Below are 17,069 nucleotides of genomic sequence, written 5' to 3'. Positions count from 1 at the left end.
TGTGAGGTATGGGATGGATGTACTCTCGGTGACGCAGACAAATTAGAAAAACTTCAATTAGAGGCTGCTCGTGTGATTACGGGGTTACCATCTTATACGAGCAGAGATTCCTTATATTCTGAATGTGGGTTAGAACCACTTTGCTTTAGACGCTCTAGAAGGAAATTGCAGCTTTTTTATAAAATCAAAAATAACTTAACACCTGATTATTTATCCACTCTTCTTCCCCCCTTAGTCTCAGAAAATTCACCCTATAACCTTCGAAATGCCAATAATTACTCCATACCAAACTACCGTCTACAACTCACAAAATCTTCTTTCTTTCCCTCTACTATTCATCTTTGGAATCAGTTAGACCACGATATCCGACAAAGTGAAACATATTCGGTCTTTAAACACTCTCTCCGTAAAAACACAGACATTCGAATTCCGCCCTATTTTCTTATTGGTGATAGAAAAACTAACATCCTGCATGCCAGATTACGTAACAGATCCAGTACTTTAAATAATGACTTGTTTCATGCTAACTTAATTAATTATAAACACTGTCAATGTGGACACTATATCGAAGATGCTCATCACTTCTTTTTTGTATGTAATAATTATGCCTACCAACGCCTACAACTTTATCGTGAGCTTAATGATTTCATTCCACTGGACCTCCACCTTCTATTATTTGGAAACTCCGAGCTGACTAACCAGGAAAACGAAACTATATGCCAATCCACCCAAAGATTTATTATAAATACAAACCGGTTTTAAATTATACTCTATAGTAAATTATAATCGTTCCTTCCCAACTCGGGTGACAATTGGTTGAGATATGTTATTTCCAGAAGGATCAGCATGGACCAAGGAGAAGGACATCGGTGGCACGGTTTTTGATAGACATTGACAAGTTGAACGCTAGGAAGAGTGGAATAGTATAAAGAAGGTGATTGTCACCTGGGTTGGGTTAGACCATATCGCTATTGTTCCTTTTTCACTACATTTGTAGATGTACTCTCTCTCTCTCTCTCTCTTTCTCCCCCCTCTCTCTCTTTCTCCCCCCCCCCTCTCTCTCTCTCTGTCTCTCTCTCTCTCTCTGTATATATAATTGTATCTTGTAAATTTCGAATAGGTCATCTTTTGCATTTATATGTGTCTGTTATTTATCTTGGAACGGGCTTTATATAAGTTTGTAAACTTGTGCCCAATCCATTTGTATATACAATTTATGCAATAAAATATGTTTAAATCAAATGTAATTTTTGTGTATACATGTAATTTTTTGTGTACTCGTGTAATTTTTTGTGTACTCGTGTAATTTTTTGTGTACTCATGCATTTTTTTGTGTATACATGTAATTTTTTGTGTATACATGTAAATTTTTGTGTATACATGTAATTTTTTGTGTAATTGTGTAATTTTTTGTGTACCAGAGAGCCATTCTGTACCGAGAACTTAATAATTTTATCTCTCTAGACCTGCAGTTAATCCTACATGGTAGTATTATCTACTCATATGAAGATAATGTAAAAATATGTCAAATCACTCAGCAATATATACTTAATTCCAACAGATTTTGATCTTTATCTCTCTATCTACCTCCCTCTATCTCCTTCCGTGATAAATGTAAAAATATTTGGTCTCTCCTTGCTCCGACACAAGTAGTGACGTTTTTATCTGAAGGACCCGGATGCCAGGAGAAAGCGATATTCGCACGGGATGTGATGAACTGTAGAAAAGTTTGAAAGTTATGAAAAGCGTTTTGTATTTTTACTTGTTGTTTGTATCAGGAGAGACCGCTCTACATGAAGTTATTTAATTTAAACTCTCTCTCTCTCTCTCTCTCTCTCTCTCTCTCTCTCTCTCTCTCTCTCTCTCTCTCTCTCTCTCTCTCTCTTTTTTTTTTTTTTGTATATTATAATTGTATTTAAACATGTCGTCTTGTCTAGTTAATATGTATTTTGTAAAATTTTATAGGAAAGGGCTTTATATAAGTTAGAAAACTTGTGCCCAATCCTGCTTGTATACTTTGTACAAATAAAATATGTTTAAATCAAACGTACTCAGTACGCATAGACTAATGCGACGGCCTTCCAGACAAAATTTACCGATCCTAGCCTTCTCATTGGCTGAAATATCGAGAAGAGTTAGAGCCCTCTAGCGGCAATTATCTGCGTAAATAATGCCGCGATCTTTCAAATCGCTATTTTAAAAGCATCCAAAATTAGTTTATTTTTTAAATAACAATACGATTACTATATATTTAAAAAAAGAAGCGCAGTGTGGTTAAACTATTGATAAATTTTTAACAATATATTTTACGGAATTCTCGACATGCGAGTTGATAAGAAGCTAGTCTGGGGGCTTGGTTTGAATTATCAACTAACAGCAATTACAAACAAACAAAACTTACAAACAGAACATCAATTTTGTTTTAATCCTTGTCGTTGTGGCAAGATCGTCTTAATATATAACATCACCTTACCTCATTAGACGTCACCGAATTGGACTGTTTTGTCCCACGCGCACACCCGCCGATATGACACTTTTTCAGGTTTTTCACACCCACCGCCATGACACTTTTTCAAGTTTTTGAAGATGAAAAGTTTGTGCTTCGTAGGCAAGATACGTTTGGTGCTCATGATTTATGAATGATATATTTTAATACTGTATTGATCATGATGTTGACTCTGTTATAACTTATATTTTTTGTCTTTTAGTTTTATTTGATGAAGGTTGATTGTGCTGATTTCGCAAGGTTTGTTAATGTGTATCAAAGTTCTTTGAAATGAAAATATTCCTTCAAACAAAACGCGTATAAAAAACACAAAATATTCATGTTTATGATTATTTCATCCAGCTTTTTTTTTTTGTGTTCTGTAAAATATATAATGGAGACAGCTGTTAACGTTGATCTTTCCTTTATTGAGTCTCGTCCAAAAGTTACAAACAAATATCAAATACAAGTAATCACAGTCTGATTATAAGACTTGTTGTAAATGTACATGATACACAATGAAATTATCGAATATAAATTTAACTGACAAGTCATCTGTGTATATGGGGAAATTAGAGGTAGAGATAAATAAATCTTGGCTATGTGAGGGTTTTACAATATGAAAGCCAGGCCATAAATATCATTAATTGGTATTTAGCCAATTAAAACTAAAATTAATTAAGTTATATGAACATCAATATATATCTTCCAATGATTCTGAATAGAATTTAAGTCCTCACAATTATGCGTATTAAAACCTGAACTCAAGTTCTAATAATCATTATAAGGAACAGTAATAATAATACATCATAAGTACATATATTTCAATCAGATTCTAAACTGAGATAACAAATTACAAGATCTGACAGACAAAAACAATTTAAGATAATTTCATAACTTTGCAAGATAAAAGTATATATTAATATTAAAAATTCAATACAAAGAAATGGAACTAAATCTATTAATAATTAAGTGTCAGAATTAAGGGGCAATAACTCATAAATAATTCATAAAATGATATCTAATTGAAACATACAATATTTCACAAGAGACTAATAAATTGTGCATAAAATGCTTATGGTTGAAAGCTTTACAATAGATAAATATTTTCAATTACGGGAACACTATTCTTTGCATTTCACAGACAAGAATAAAACATAAATATTTAACTACATAAATCAATACAAATACAGACGTATGAAAGATAATATCGAACACAGAAAAATAATAATAAAATACAAATTGTGTCAATTAACAATATGGAAATAGACTAAATGTACATAAGTAAGAAAGTGTGCTCACCTGTAAAATATATAATGGAGACAGCTGTTAACGTTGATCTTTCCTTTATTGAGTCTCGTCAAAAAGTGATACGAAAACTCAGATTTTATGAAGATCAAGCTGTTCTCCGGACACAGGCATGCGCAATGGTAAGCGTCGGTATAATTCCAAAAATATCTAAATCACTGACATGTGGGCTCCTAGCCATAACCTATTACGTAATGGCCACTCGCCACACAAAGGGTGTTGACCAAGGGCTAATATAAAATACTAGTGTAAATCCTTAGTGCCGATACAATCACAATTGACCCTTCCGTGTCTATGACACTTTACAATTTAATTGCTTTAAATCTTCCTGACATGAAAGGTTAAATATATCTTTGTTGACTTGTGAATGTTATAATTATGTAACAAGATTAATTGACAAACCAAAATGGACATTTAGTGTATAAAAAAATCTGTATTGAATAAATTGTACTTTTTAAAGAAATTCGTTTGTTCCAAATGAATTTCATATTTAACTTTGAGAATATTTAATTTATATATAGAAAATGAACTGATTAAAAGAAAAGAGAGAATTTTATCATGAAATATCCCTCTTACACAGAAAAATCTTCGTCCCGAAGATTAACAATAAAAAGTAATAAATGATTATTTGAGAAAAAAAAAAAGAAAAATATCAGTATCTTCACAATGTTCATACAGGAATCAGTTCTCAAAAATAAAATATCAAAGTACTGGAAGTACGACATGAAAATATAGGTGCATAACCATGATATTTGACAAATACACATTCAGGTACAAAACCATGTGAACCTTTGATAAGACAATGAATAAAATCATTGTGCTTATGACTCAAGCAATCCATTTGTATTTTTCTATACAACATAAGGAAAAACATATATCAGTATGCACAAAATAACAAATATATACAATTGAGCTCATTTGTGAATTTGTACATGTACATTTTAAATACCACAATGTTTGAGGTAGTTTTGTTCAGAAACAACTGGGCAGCATAGAAGGGCCATCATAAATATAATCCAGATCTTAGGAATACCAAAGACACCTATGGAAGACAGAAAGAAAAGGGGAAACTGTTAGATTGGTATCATATATGCCGGTATAAGGTCGCTGCAGACGCCTTTAGCACTAGTATAGATTTGCATAAATACAAATCATGACAACTCATAGCATACATATCAACAAAGATGCAAGATAAAGATAAAGGTAAGATCACCAGAAGCGGTAAAAGAGAAAGATGTCTAGTAGTATCTTACGAAAAGATTTATTATGAAAAACAAGTCAATTTAGACTTTTTGGCCTTCTTTCGTGCTTTACCCTTTTGTGTTTTTGTGGTATGAAACTTGCGTATCAAGTCTGAAGGCAAGTTTTCAGCTGGTTCCCAAGTTCTGGCTGAATATCCAGTCCATTTTACCTTGTAATATTTCACACCATTTCGTGTTTTACAAGCTAACAATTTGTCGACATCATACTTTTGTTCATCTGTTGTATTTGGTAGGGGAACTTCTGTACCCTGGGAGTTATTGTTAACTCCATCGTCTGGATTTGAATCCTGAGATAATGACCCTTGTGCATTGTCCTGCACTGAAGGCGTCGTATTTTCTTTTTGCACATCATTTGATGCTGCAGGTGTAACTGCTGCTTTGTTTGCAACAATCTTCCCATGGTCAGGGACGATGTAATTACCAACAGGCCGATCTAAGGGCTGATCAAATTTTGGCCTTTGGTCATTGCTTGTGTATAGCTTCAAGCGATTAGGGTGAGGCTGGGTCCAGGTAAAAATGCTGCAGCTGGCAAGGGTTGATTTAGGCTGGACATGATTTGTTGTTGTTGTGGCGGTGGTGGTGGTGGTGGTGGTAATCCAGCAGATGAAGGAGTTGATGCAGTTGAGACTATCACATTTGGTATTGATGTTGTGGCTGTTGTCGTTGTTGTTGAACTTTGAGCATAAGTTGATGTTGACGCCATGTTTGCTTGCCTGTCGTTACTTCTTAAATTGTAATTACTCGGACGGCCGTGGGCATTCATGGGATCATGGATATCTCCACCAAGTTTTCATCCAGCTTTTTTTTTTGTGTTCTGTAAAATATATAATGGAGACAGCTGTTAACGTTGATCTTTCCTTTATTGAGTCTCGTCCAAAAGTTACAAACAAATATCAAATACAAGTAATCACAGTCTGATTATAAGACTTGTTGTAAATGTACATGATACACAATGAAATTATCGAATATAAATTTAACTGACAAGTCATCTGTGTATATGGGGAAATTAGAGGTAGAGATAAATAAATCTTGGCTATGTGAGGGTTTTACAATATGAAAGCCAGGCCATAAATATCATTAATTGGTATTTAGCCAATTAAAACTAAAATTAATTAAGTTATATGAACATCAATATATATCTTCCAATGATTCTGAATAGAATTTAAGTCCTCACAATTATGCGTATTAAAACCTGAACTCAAGTTCTAATAATCATTATAAGGAACAGTAATAATAATACATCATAAGTACATATATTTCAATCAGATTCTAAACTGAGATAACAAATTACAAGATCTGACAGACAAAAACAATTTAAGATAATTTCATAACTTTGCAAGATAAAAGTATATATTAATATTAAAAATTCAATACAAAGAAATGGAACTAAATCTATTAATAATTAAGTGTCAGAATTAAGGGGCAATAACTCATAAATAATTCATAAAATGATATCTAATTGAAACATACAATATTTCACAAGAGACTAATAAATTGTGCATAAAATGCTTATGGTTGAAAGCTTTACAATAGATAAATATTTTCAATTACGGGAACACTATTCTTTGCATTTCACAGACAAGAATAAAACATAAATATTTAACTACATAAATCAATACAAATACAGACGTATGAAAGATAATATCGAACACAGAAAAATAATAATAAAATACAAATTGTGTCAATTAACAATATGGAAATAGACTAAATGTACATAAGTAAGAAAGTGTGCTCACCTGTAAAATATATAATGGAGACAGCTGTTAACGTTGATCTTTCCTTTATTGAGTCTCGTCAAAAAGTGATACGAAAACTCAGATTTTATGAAGATCAAGCTGTTCTCCGGACACAGGCATGCGCAATGGTAAGCGTCGGTATAATTCCAAAAATATCTAAATCACTGACATGTGGGCTCCTAGCCATAACCTATTACGTAATGGCCACTCGCCACACAAAGGGTGTTGACCAAGGGCTAATATAAAATACTAGTGTAAATCCTTAGTGCCGATACAATCACAATTGACCCTTCCGTGTCTATGACACTTTACAATTTAATTGCTTTAAATCTTCCTGACATGAAAGGTTAAATATATCTTTGTTGACTTGTGAATGTTATAAGTATGTAACAAGATTAATTGACAAACCAAAATGGACATTTAGTGTATAAAAAAATCTGTATTGAATAAATTGTACTTTTTAAAGAAATTCGTTTGTTCCAAATGAATTTCATATCTAACTTTGAGAATATTTAATTTATATATAGAAAATGAACTGATTAAAAGAAAAGAGAGAATTTTATCATGAAAATTATCAATTAACTAGAACGAAATATTTCCATAACATTTATTCATTCAGCGTGTCATGGTGACATTATCTAATGCACTGGACATCAGAAATAGCAGTAACTATAGTGAAAATATTGTAAATTTTGTATATATATGGAAGTCTGGTTTAAACTCAAAGAACTTTGTCCTTATAGACATAATTACTGGAAGAAAAGTCTAACTAGGATACTTCAAGGAAGATAGGCATGTAAATACATTTAATGTAATTACTTACACTTTAATCTATCTGAAATGCTGTGTACACCTTATCTATTTTCCTCAACTACAAATATAATTATAATAAGTAAGGACTATTACTTTGCAATACATTCAAAATAAAAAGTATGTATAAAGTCCTTTCGATTTGTCTAAATCCTCATATTGATAGGATAGTAATTGCAACATCTTGGGTATTTCAAAGGTTTTATTTAGTCAACTTCATCACAGAGCTATTTATCATTTGGCTTGTTGGCGATATGGTTGTGTGTATTTTGTTATTTTATTATTTTTTTTTACCTATTTTGATTTGTTCACATTATTGTCGTCAAATTTGAAATAAGAATTAAAGAAGATACAAAATCGCTTAAAATTAAGAAAAATAGCCTCTGGTTCTCTTATTTTAGTAATTTTTGCATTCCAAAGTGTAGGAGTATGGGGAAAGTAATATAGCTTTGCGGTTATTTGTGAACATTTTTCAATACGTTTAGCCTTTCAGTACTTTCAGTACTTTGATTTGTACTCTGCCTGTCTACACTGGGGCTGACCTCTAAAGCACATGCTTGACCCCGGGAAGACAGTCCAGCATAACTCCGGTATATCTGTAGCAGACGACAGTTTCGTAACATCAGGTGATAAACAAATAAAAATTAAACGCATTACTTAGTAAATCCATATAACAAATTACACTTGAAAGTAAAATTAATTCGTTACAATATATTATATATCGGATTTAACCGTATCCTACATTTTGTTTGCCACAGATAAACTGTGCTGCAGTCCTAACCACAATCAGAGGATCAATGATAGAACAGATACACATACGTTTTGTATCTTTGTTATTTTAGTCAACATTTTATACATTGTTTCCGGAACTTACGCCACAGCGGAAGCTGCGTTTCAGTTTATTTTACAATGACCCTTCGGGAAATTACCAGGAAATAAGTCAAGCAATCTAGATTTTAATGCGAGGTACGTTAAGAAAAACACGTCAACATTCTGATACAAAGTTGTGACATTCTTAAATGTTATGTCTGATAGTTTAAAGAAATTCTGTATCGTAAAGTTTTGTTAACATATATTTTACAGTAACTGTAATTAGCTTAAATATCAATTGTCAGACTGCCTGTGGAATCGCGAACTGGCAGACAGACAACCAGTGATTTGAGTACACAACATACCGTCATATAACACACGCAAGACATCAGTAGACGTCTAGCAAATCTTAAAACGTGTGCCGATAAATACCATATTTTCGATGGCAATTAATGATAGTCGATGTTATTGATGATAAATGTATGGAAAACGAAAGTACAACTTCATCACTTTTATAAAATATAACATTGTGATTTTCGGACTTCCTTTAGTTTATTTGTATGGAAATTGTTGGATGGCTATACAGCTTTCCTGAAAACTTAAGTCAAAATGCACTAAATATGAAAGATATTGTTGAACCTGTTTTAATTATACAATTACGGTATGGTTGTGAAAATAAATTACAATTCAAACGGTCAGATTCGATTTTGTTTAAGATCACAGCAAAGTGACTTTAGTGCTTACAAAGACAACATCCAGTTTGGAATATCGAAAAATATGTCAATTACAATAAGATTATCATTTAAAAAAACATGTAAATCATCTGCTTACGAATGACAGGTTTCACTTTGCTTTTAGACATGTACATTAAAAAAAAACACATTTAGCCAGTAAAAGTACATGTTTGTTCATATATTGATGGAATTTAGCATCGATGTATTGGTCTGCAGAGTGTGGATTGAGACTTACAGCTACAGATTAGTTCTCATGGTGTTACATATCCATCAGTCTTATGGTTATTTGTTTTGATGTAACTTTGTAATGTACATTTTATATTTCTGTTTGGTCTAACCAGAGACGTATATATGTCTCTGGTCGAACTGTCTATGTGTCTAGATCTCCTTCTTCCAAATCCTACATCTCGATATATCTCTTATACACCGTTCACAGTAGAAATAAATACTTTAAGAAATAAAACGATATCTAGTATGAATGTGATTTAAAGATGAAAATAAATGTTGACTGGAATACAGTTGACTACCTGCATTTTTGCAGGGTGATACACAGAATGTAGGGTGTTACTCTTATAGGTCGTAGGGTGATTACACTTACAGGTCTCAGGGTGATTACACTTACAGGTCACAGGGTGATTACACTTACAGGTCACTGGGTGATTACACTTAAGGTCAGAGAGTGATTACACTTACAGGCCAGAGGTCACAGGGTGAATACACTTACAGGTCACAGGGTGATTACACTTACAGGTCACAGGGTGATTACACTCACAGGTCACAGGGTGATTACACTTACAGGTCACAGGGTGATTACACTTACAGGTCAGAGGGTGATTACACTTACAGGTCAGAGGGTGATTACACTTACAGGTCACAGGGTGATTACACTTACAGGTCACAGGGTGATTACACTTACAGGTCAGAGAGTGATTACACTTACAGGCCAGAGGTCACAGGGTGATTACACTTACAGGTCACAGGGTGATTACACTTACAGGTCAGAGAGTGATTACACTTACAGGTCACAGGGTGATTACACTTACAGGTCAGAGAGTGATTACACTTACAGGTCACAGGGTGATTACACTTACAGGTCACAGGGTGATTACACTTACAGGTCACAGGGTGATTACACTTACAGGTCACAGGGTGATTACACTTACAGGTCACAGGGTGATTACACTTACAGGTCACAGGGTGATTACACTTACAGGTCAGAGGTGATTACACTTACAGAGTGATTACACTTACAGGTCATTACAGGGTGATTACACTTACAGGTCACAGGGTGATTACTCGAACAGGTCACAGGGTGATTACTCGAACAGGTCACAGGGTGATTACACTTACAGGTCACAGGGTGATTACACTTACAGGTCACAGGGTGATTACACTTACAGGTCACAGGGTGATTACACTTACAGGTCAGAGAGTGATTACACTTACAGGTCACAGGGTGATTACACTTACAGGTCACAGGGTGATTACACTTGCAGGTCACAGGGTGATTACACTCACAGGTCACAGAGTGATTACACTTACAGGTCACAGGGTGATTACACTTACAGGTCACAGGGTGATTACTCGAACAGGTCACAGGGTGATTGAAATAACAGGTCACAGGGTGATTACACTTACAGGTCACAGGGTGATTACACTTACAGGTCACAGGGTGATTACACTAACAGGTCACAGGGTGATTACACTTACAGGTCAGAGTGATTACACTTGCAGGTCACAGGGTGATTACACTAACAGGTCACAGGGTGATTACACTTACAGGTCACAGGGTGATTACACTTACAGGTCACAGGGTGATTACACTTACAGGTCACAGGGTGATTACACTTACAGGTCACAGGGTGATTACACTTACAGGTCACAGGGTGATTACACTTACAGGTCTCAGGGTGATTACACTTACAGGTCACAGGGTGATTACACTAACAGGTCACAGGGTGATTACACTTACAGGTCACAGGGTGATTACACTTACAGGTCACAGGGTGATTACACTTACAGGTCACAGGTCACAGTGATTACACTTACAGGGTCACAGGGTGATTACACTTACAGGTCACAGGGTGATTACACTTACAGGTCACAGGGTGATTACACTTACAGGTCACAGGGTGATTACACTTACAGGTCACAGGGTGATTACACTTACAGGTCACAGGGTGATTACTCGAACAGGTCACAGGGTGATTACACTTACAGGTCACAGGGTGATTACACTTACAGGTCACAGGGTGATTACACTCACAGGTCACAGGGCGATTACACTTACAGGTTACAGGGTGATTACACTTACAGGCCAGAGTGATGATACTTACAAGTCTCAGGGTGATTACACTTACAGGTCACAGGGTGATTATACTCACAGGTCAGAGTGATTACACTTACAGGTCACAGGGTGATTACACTAACAGGTCACAGGGTGATTACACTTACAGGTCACAGGGTGATTACACTTACAGGTCACAGGGTGATTACACTTACAGGTCACAGGGTGATTACACTTACAGGTCACAGGGTGATTACACTTACAGGTCACAGGGTGATTACACTTACAGGTCACAGGGTGATTACACTTACAGGTCACAGGGTGATTACACTTACAGGTCACAGGGTGATTACACTTACAGGTCACAGGGTGATTACACTTACAGGTCACAGGGTGATTACACTCACAGGTCACAGGGTGATTACACTTACAGGTCACAGGGTGATTACACTTACAGGTCACAGGGTGATTACACTTACAGGTCAGAGGGTGATTACACTTACAGGTCACAGGGTGATTACACTTACAGGTCACAGGGTGATTACACTTACAGGTCACAGGGTGATTACACTTACAGGTCACAGGGTGATTACACTTACAGGTCACAGGGTGATTACACTTACAGGTCACAGGGTGATTACACTTACAGGTCTCAGGGTGATTACACTTACAGGTCACAGAGTGGTTACTCTAACAGTTCACAGTGATTACAATTACAGGTCACAGGGTGGTTACACTTACAGGTCTCAGGGTGATTACACTCACAGGTTACAGAATGATTACACTTATAGGTCCCAGGGTGATTACACTTGAATGTTGCAAGGTGAATTGATTAAGACTTTAATGTCTGATGTTTGATTTTCTCAGAGGTAATTATTTCTTATTCACTTTGCTTTCCTTTCAGATTGATAAGTGGAACATCACACAGACACTTCGAGGCTATTGCTTCTACTGGGATCCGTGTTAGGATTTTCTTGTCCTCTGTTAATAAGACACCACCATTGACAGCAATTATCAGGAACAATATATCATCACTGGCAGCCAATGACAAAAAAATTTCGCCACTGAGAGTCAATGTTAGGAACAAGATATCACCACTGAGAGACAATGTTAGGAACTAGATATCACCACTGAGAGACAATGTTAGGAACAAGATATCACCACTGAGAGACAATGTTAGGAACAAGATATCACCACTGAGAGTCAATGTTAGGAACAAGATATCACCACTGAGAGTCAATGTTAGGAACAAGATATCACCACTGAGAGACAATGTTAGGAACAAGATATCACCACTGAGAGTCAATGTTAGGAACAAGATATCACCACTGAGAGTCAATGTTAGGAGCTAGATATCACCACTGAGAGTCAATGTTAGGAGCTAGATATCACCATTGAGAGTCAATGTTGGGAACAAGATATCAACACTGAGTCAATGTTGGGAACAAGATATCACCACTGAGTCAATGTTAGGAACTAGATATCACCACTGAGTCAATGTTAGGAACTAGATATCACCACTGAGAGTCAATGTTAGGAGCTAGATATTACCACTGAGAGTCAATGTTGGGAACAAGATATCAACACTGAGTCAATGTTAGGAACAAGATATCACCACTGAGTCAATGTTAGGAACTAGATATCACCACTGAGAGTCAATGTTAGGAACTAGATATCACCACTGAGAGTCAATGTTAGGAACTAGATATCACCACTGAGAGTCATTGTTAGGAACTAGATATCGCCACTGAGAGTCAAGGTTAGGAAAAGACTCGGGTGCTTCATCATATATCCCACAGTTAAAAGCAATCATCACCTTACATTAAAAAATGGCAGAGAATAGAAAATCTCGGGCTGGATTCTTTTCGCTTTGTCTTAATACTGCACAGAATCCAAAGACAAAACATCTTAACTTTCGTATAGATGTGGCCGACAAACTTCTGGAAGATTTTGCATCCTTAAAAATGACAAAGAATGCAATGCAGAACCTCAAAGGAATTTTCCAGTTTTACAGGAGGGATCAGCTTAAAGCTGTTATTGACTGTTTTAAAGATGTTCTGCAGACAAACCATTACAATAAGAATGCTGTTGCTCACATGATCTCAGTTTATCAAAGATTACACATGAACAGCAAAGCCAAGCAATATAAAGATATGCAAGAGAGGTTTGAGGAGCAGCGGGAAAAAAATTGCGGATCAGTCGGTCATGAATATACTTGTGTTGGAAATATGGAACAAGACAACTTCTTGTTTGAGTATTATGATGCTGAAGCTCTTGCGGAGCATGGAATCGCATTCTTCATGGATTGTTACACAGAGGAAGATGAATGGGTCCGAGCTAATCGTTCACTGAAATTATTTATTGATAGCTTAAATTTAATCAGATCAGTAAAAGAAAAGGAACTTGAACAGCAGACTAAGAATGATGTACTTAACTTGGAGCTGGAGGTTAAATATTGGCTAGGTCAATGTTATCACAAAGTGTATCAAGGAGTGTGGCGCAGGGAAAACACTGCCACACAGCCAGGTCACAGAGACTCATACTGCGAGGGAATACAGTGTTTATGGGATATAACTATGTCTGATGTGGCCTCCCAGGATTTGAAAGCATGGACATGGGCATATCTAGGAGTCTTTTTCTTTAAAAAGCCAAGACAGACCCCAAAACATGTTCAGAAATTTATTGAAGATCTGAATATCGAAAAAGAGTATCAGAATCCAGAAATTTGCTTTGTAAGAGCACTTGATATGGAGATCATGGACCATCGTTCAACAGAAATCAGAATACGATATGCCACCTATCTACGTACCTCTAGGAATCGGGACCATCTCGAAAAGGCTATTGACTTACTACGCGAAGCTTGGCAAATCTGTCCAGAAGATGGCAACTGGTTTGCAAAGACAATGTTATCTCAAGTAAATATGAAAATGTACCGCTTACTTAAAAACAAAGTACAATCCTCAGATACTGTAAAAACAAATCAGTCTGCGGGATTGTTGCATGAAGGTCCAACTGTAAATTCTGAAGAGACAAAACAGTGTTTGGGAAAGCACAATGAAGACAATTGTGTAGATTCTAAAAATATCGAGAGGTCTATACAAAAGCCCAATGAAGATCTAGTTGTAGATCCTGAAAAGTCAAAGCAGTGTGCGGAAAAGTCTTGTGAAAAGTTTCTTGAGGATGCCATAAAATTTGGTGAGGAAGCTCTCCACATAAACACAACTGCAATGGATTTGGCAAACATAGCAGAAGCATACTATTTAAAAGGATTAAAAAGTGATGGCACTATGGATGCAGAATCAGATGATGCAATGCAGGCAGCTGAGTATTTTTGGCAGGCTGTACAATGTCTGGGTACTGAGAAAAAGCCAGAGATTCACAAGAAACACGGATTATTCCTAAAGGCCATAGGTGAAGACAGACAAGCCATTGAATGCTTCAAACGGGGTATGGAGGTGGATATTCCAAACAGGCCTATCGAAAATTTTAAACAATTATTTGAGACATTTCTTAAGATGTATAGTAAGGAAAAAGAATTTCTTGAGTCAGAACAGGAATCTCGCGAAACGGGACAGGAATTCCGTGAAACAGGACATGAAGATGGTGAAACAGGACAGGAATTTCGTGAAACAGGACAGGAAGTCTGTGAAACAGGACAGGAATTCCATAGCCATGACCAGAGACAAATCACACAAACAGATGTAGCTGTTGAAGTAATACATGACCTTGAACTTGATCAAGGCATTCCGTCAACCACAGATTCGTCCCAGTTTTTTGATAACTCATTAAAACCAATCAAAGATGCAAGCAAATCATGCAAGACATGGACATACAAACAGAACATGCTCCTTTATGAAATGACCTATTGGTATCAATATGCAGCAAGGAACTATGAGCGTAGGAAAATCCTGGAGTCAACGAAAAAATATGTCCAAGACTTTCCACAGGAAATGTCAATGATGCATGCTTATCTAGAACAGGACCCTGATAGTGTAGACAGAAATTCTCAGGCCGTGGGCATCATTCAAGACTCCCTAGAGGAATCAGAAACAGAAGAAACCACGTTAATTAAGGATTTGTACAGACAGAAAGTGATGTATGCAAAAAGTCTGTTGGCAACTAAAATGGAGAAAGAGCAGGAAGCAAACGTAGAAGAACGAGGATCGCATTGTAGCCATTGCTGTCAGCCATACCCTGATCCTGAGAGACTGGTTCGTCAAAACTCTTTCATCCCTGACATTGTACCACAACCTCGTAACACGTATTACAAGTATGATTTCTATGTGATATTCTGTCAATCTGAGAAAGAATGGGTATACTACTCCCTCCTACAAAAACTTGAGAAATCTTACCAGTTTAAGGGTGCCATACCAGAGCGGGACTATCAACTTGGGTACAACAAGTTCACGGAGATGGAGAGATGTATAAAGGAAAGTCTCAAAGTGTTGATTGTTCTCTCGAGCAATGTGGGCAGAACAGAAGAAATCAAGAATAATTATGAAATAGATTTTGCACTATCGCTGCACCACAACATGGCACGTGGACACAATATTATCCCAGTCTTGAAAGATGACTACTGTCTTCCCCCAAGACAGCTGAATACTTTAGCTTGTGTAAATGCCGTCCAGTCGAACGCCTGGGAAAGAATTGTCCTGGCACTAGAAAGTAAATAGTCACTGACAACGAGGTAAAGGCAACTGTCAAGTACCGATGAAATAGTAATAATAGTGGACCAAGTATGGTTACATATTTAACAAAACAAGAAACAAGATTAGAGGTGCTGTCCATGACGGAAGAAAGAATGTGAGGAAGTGTTTTGTGATAATAGACTTTACACATGTTGGTTGGTGTATGCAGTCTGAAAATAGAGTGACTTTTACCATTGTCAAATTGAATAGTGCATTTAATGATAATTCTCTCCGATCTCGGTGACCTTTCACGACGTCAGTCATGTGAGAAGAGATGAAATCACAACACCCACTGGGTATAAAGGTTATAATTACAATTCATTTATATAGAAAACGATTCAATGACATGTGGCTTTGTCTGAGAAACAAAGTGACAGATGATGTAGAGACATAATGATTAACACTTTTACAAACACAGAAAATCTGTTAGAAAACTTGTGTAAACATTGCAATATCACTGACAAAAGAAATAACAACTTCAAAGCGATTTGAAAACGGTCATCAGCCTGAAAGAATTTTGATGTTGTGCTGCCAAACAATGAAACTTTATGATAGTGTGATGGTCAACATCAAATATTTTGATGATGACTCGCTAAACAGGAGAATATTTTGACAATGTGTTTGCTGGGAACATATGGATGAAACATTTTGGTAAACAGTTGGTATTATGTTGGCCAATATTAAAACATTCTGATGACCCGCCAGACAGCATCGGTATATATTGATGACGTTATCCGACGGGATTATTTATTAATGTAGGAGAATGTGGTTTTTCATGTTTCATTCAAAAGCTAGGAAACCTTTTGCACTCAAAATTATGGAGACATGTTTCGTTCAATAGCTGTGGGACATGTTTCATTCAAAAGCTAGGAGACCTTTTGCACTCAAAATTATGGAGACATGTTTCGTTCAATAGCTGTAGGACATGTTTTATTCAACAGCTAGGAGA

The 17,069-nt window shown here is 36.1% G+C and overlaps 1 protein-coding gene across 1 annotated transcript; it reads left to right on the top strand.

Annotated features, from left to right (window-relative positions):
- Nucleotides 1–13,261: 13,261 nt before the first annotated feature.
- LOC132558173 (uncharacterized) lies at nucleotides 13,262–17,069 on the top strand. Its single transcript, XM_060222706.1, has one exon. The coding sequence runs from the start codon at nucleotides 13,262–13,264 to the stop codon at nucleotides 16,103–16,105; it is 2,844 nt and encodes a 947-aa protein (XP_060078689.1). The 3' UTR covers nucleotides 16,106–17,069.

This window comes from Ylistrum balloti, unplaced genomic scaffold (assembly GCF_031769215.1).
Source record: "Ylistrum balloti isolate Yb309-2 unplaced genomic scaffold, AGI_CSIRO_Ybal_v1 Utg370766, whole genome shotgun sequence".
Taxonomy (NCBI): Eukaryota; Metazoa; Mollusca; class Bivalvia; order Pectinida; family Pectinidae; genus Ylistrum; species Ylistrum balloti.
The sequence above is the reverse complement of the archived record's forward strand: the minus strand, read 5'-3'. Positions and strand labels throughout refer to the sequence as shown.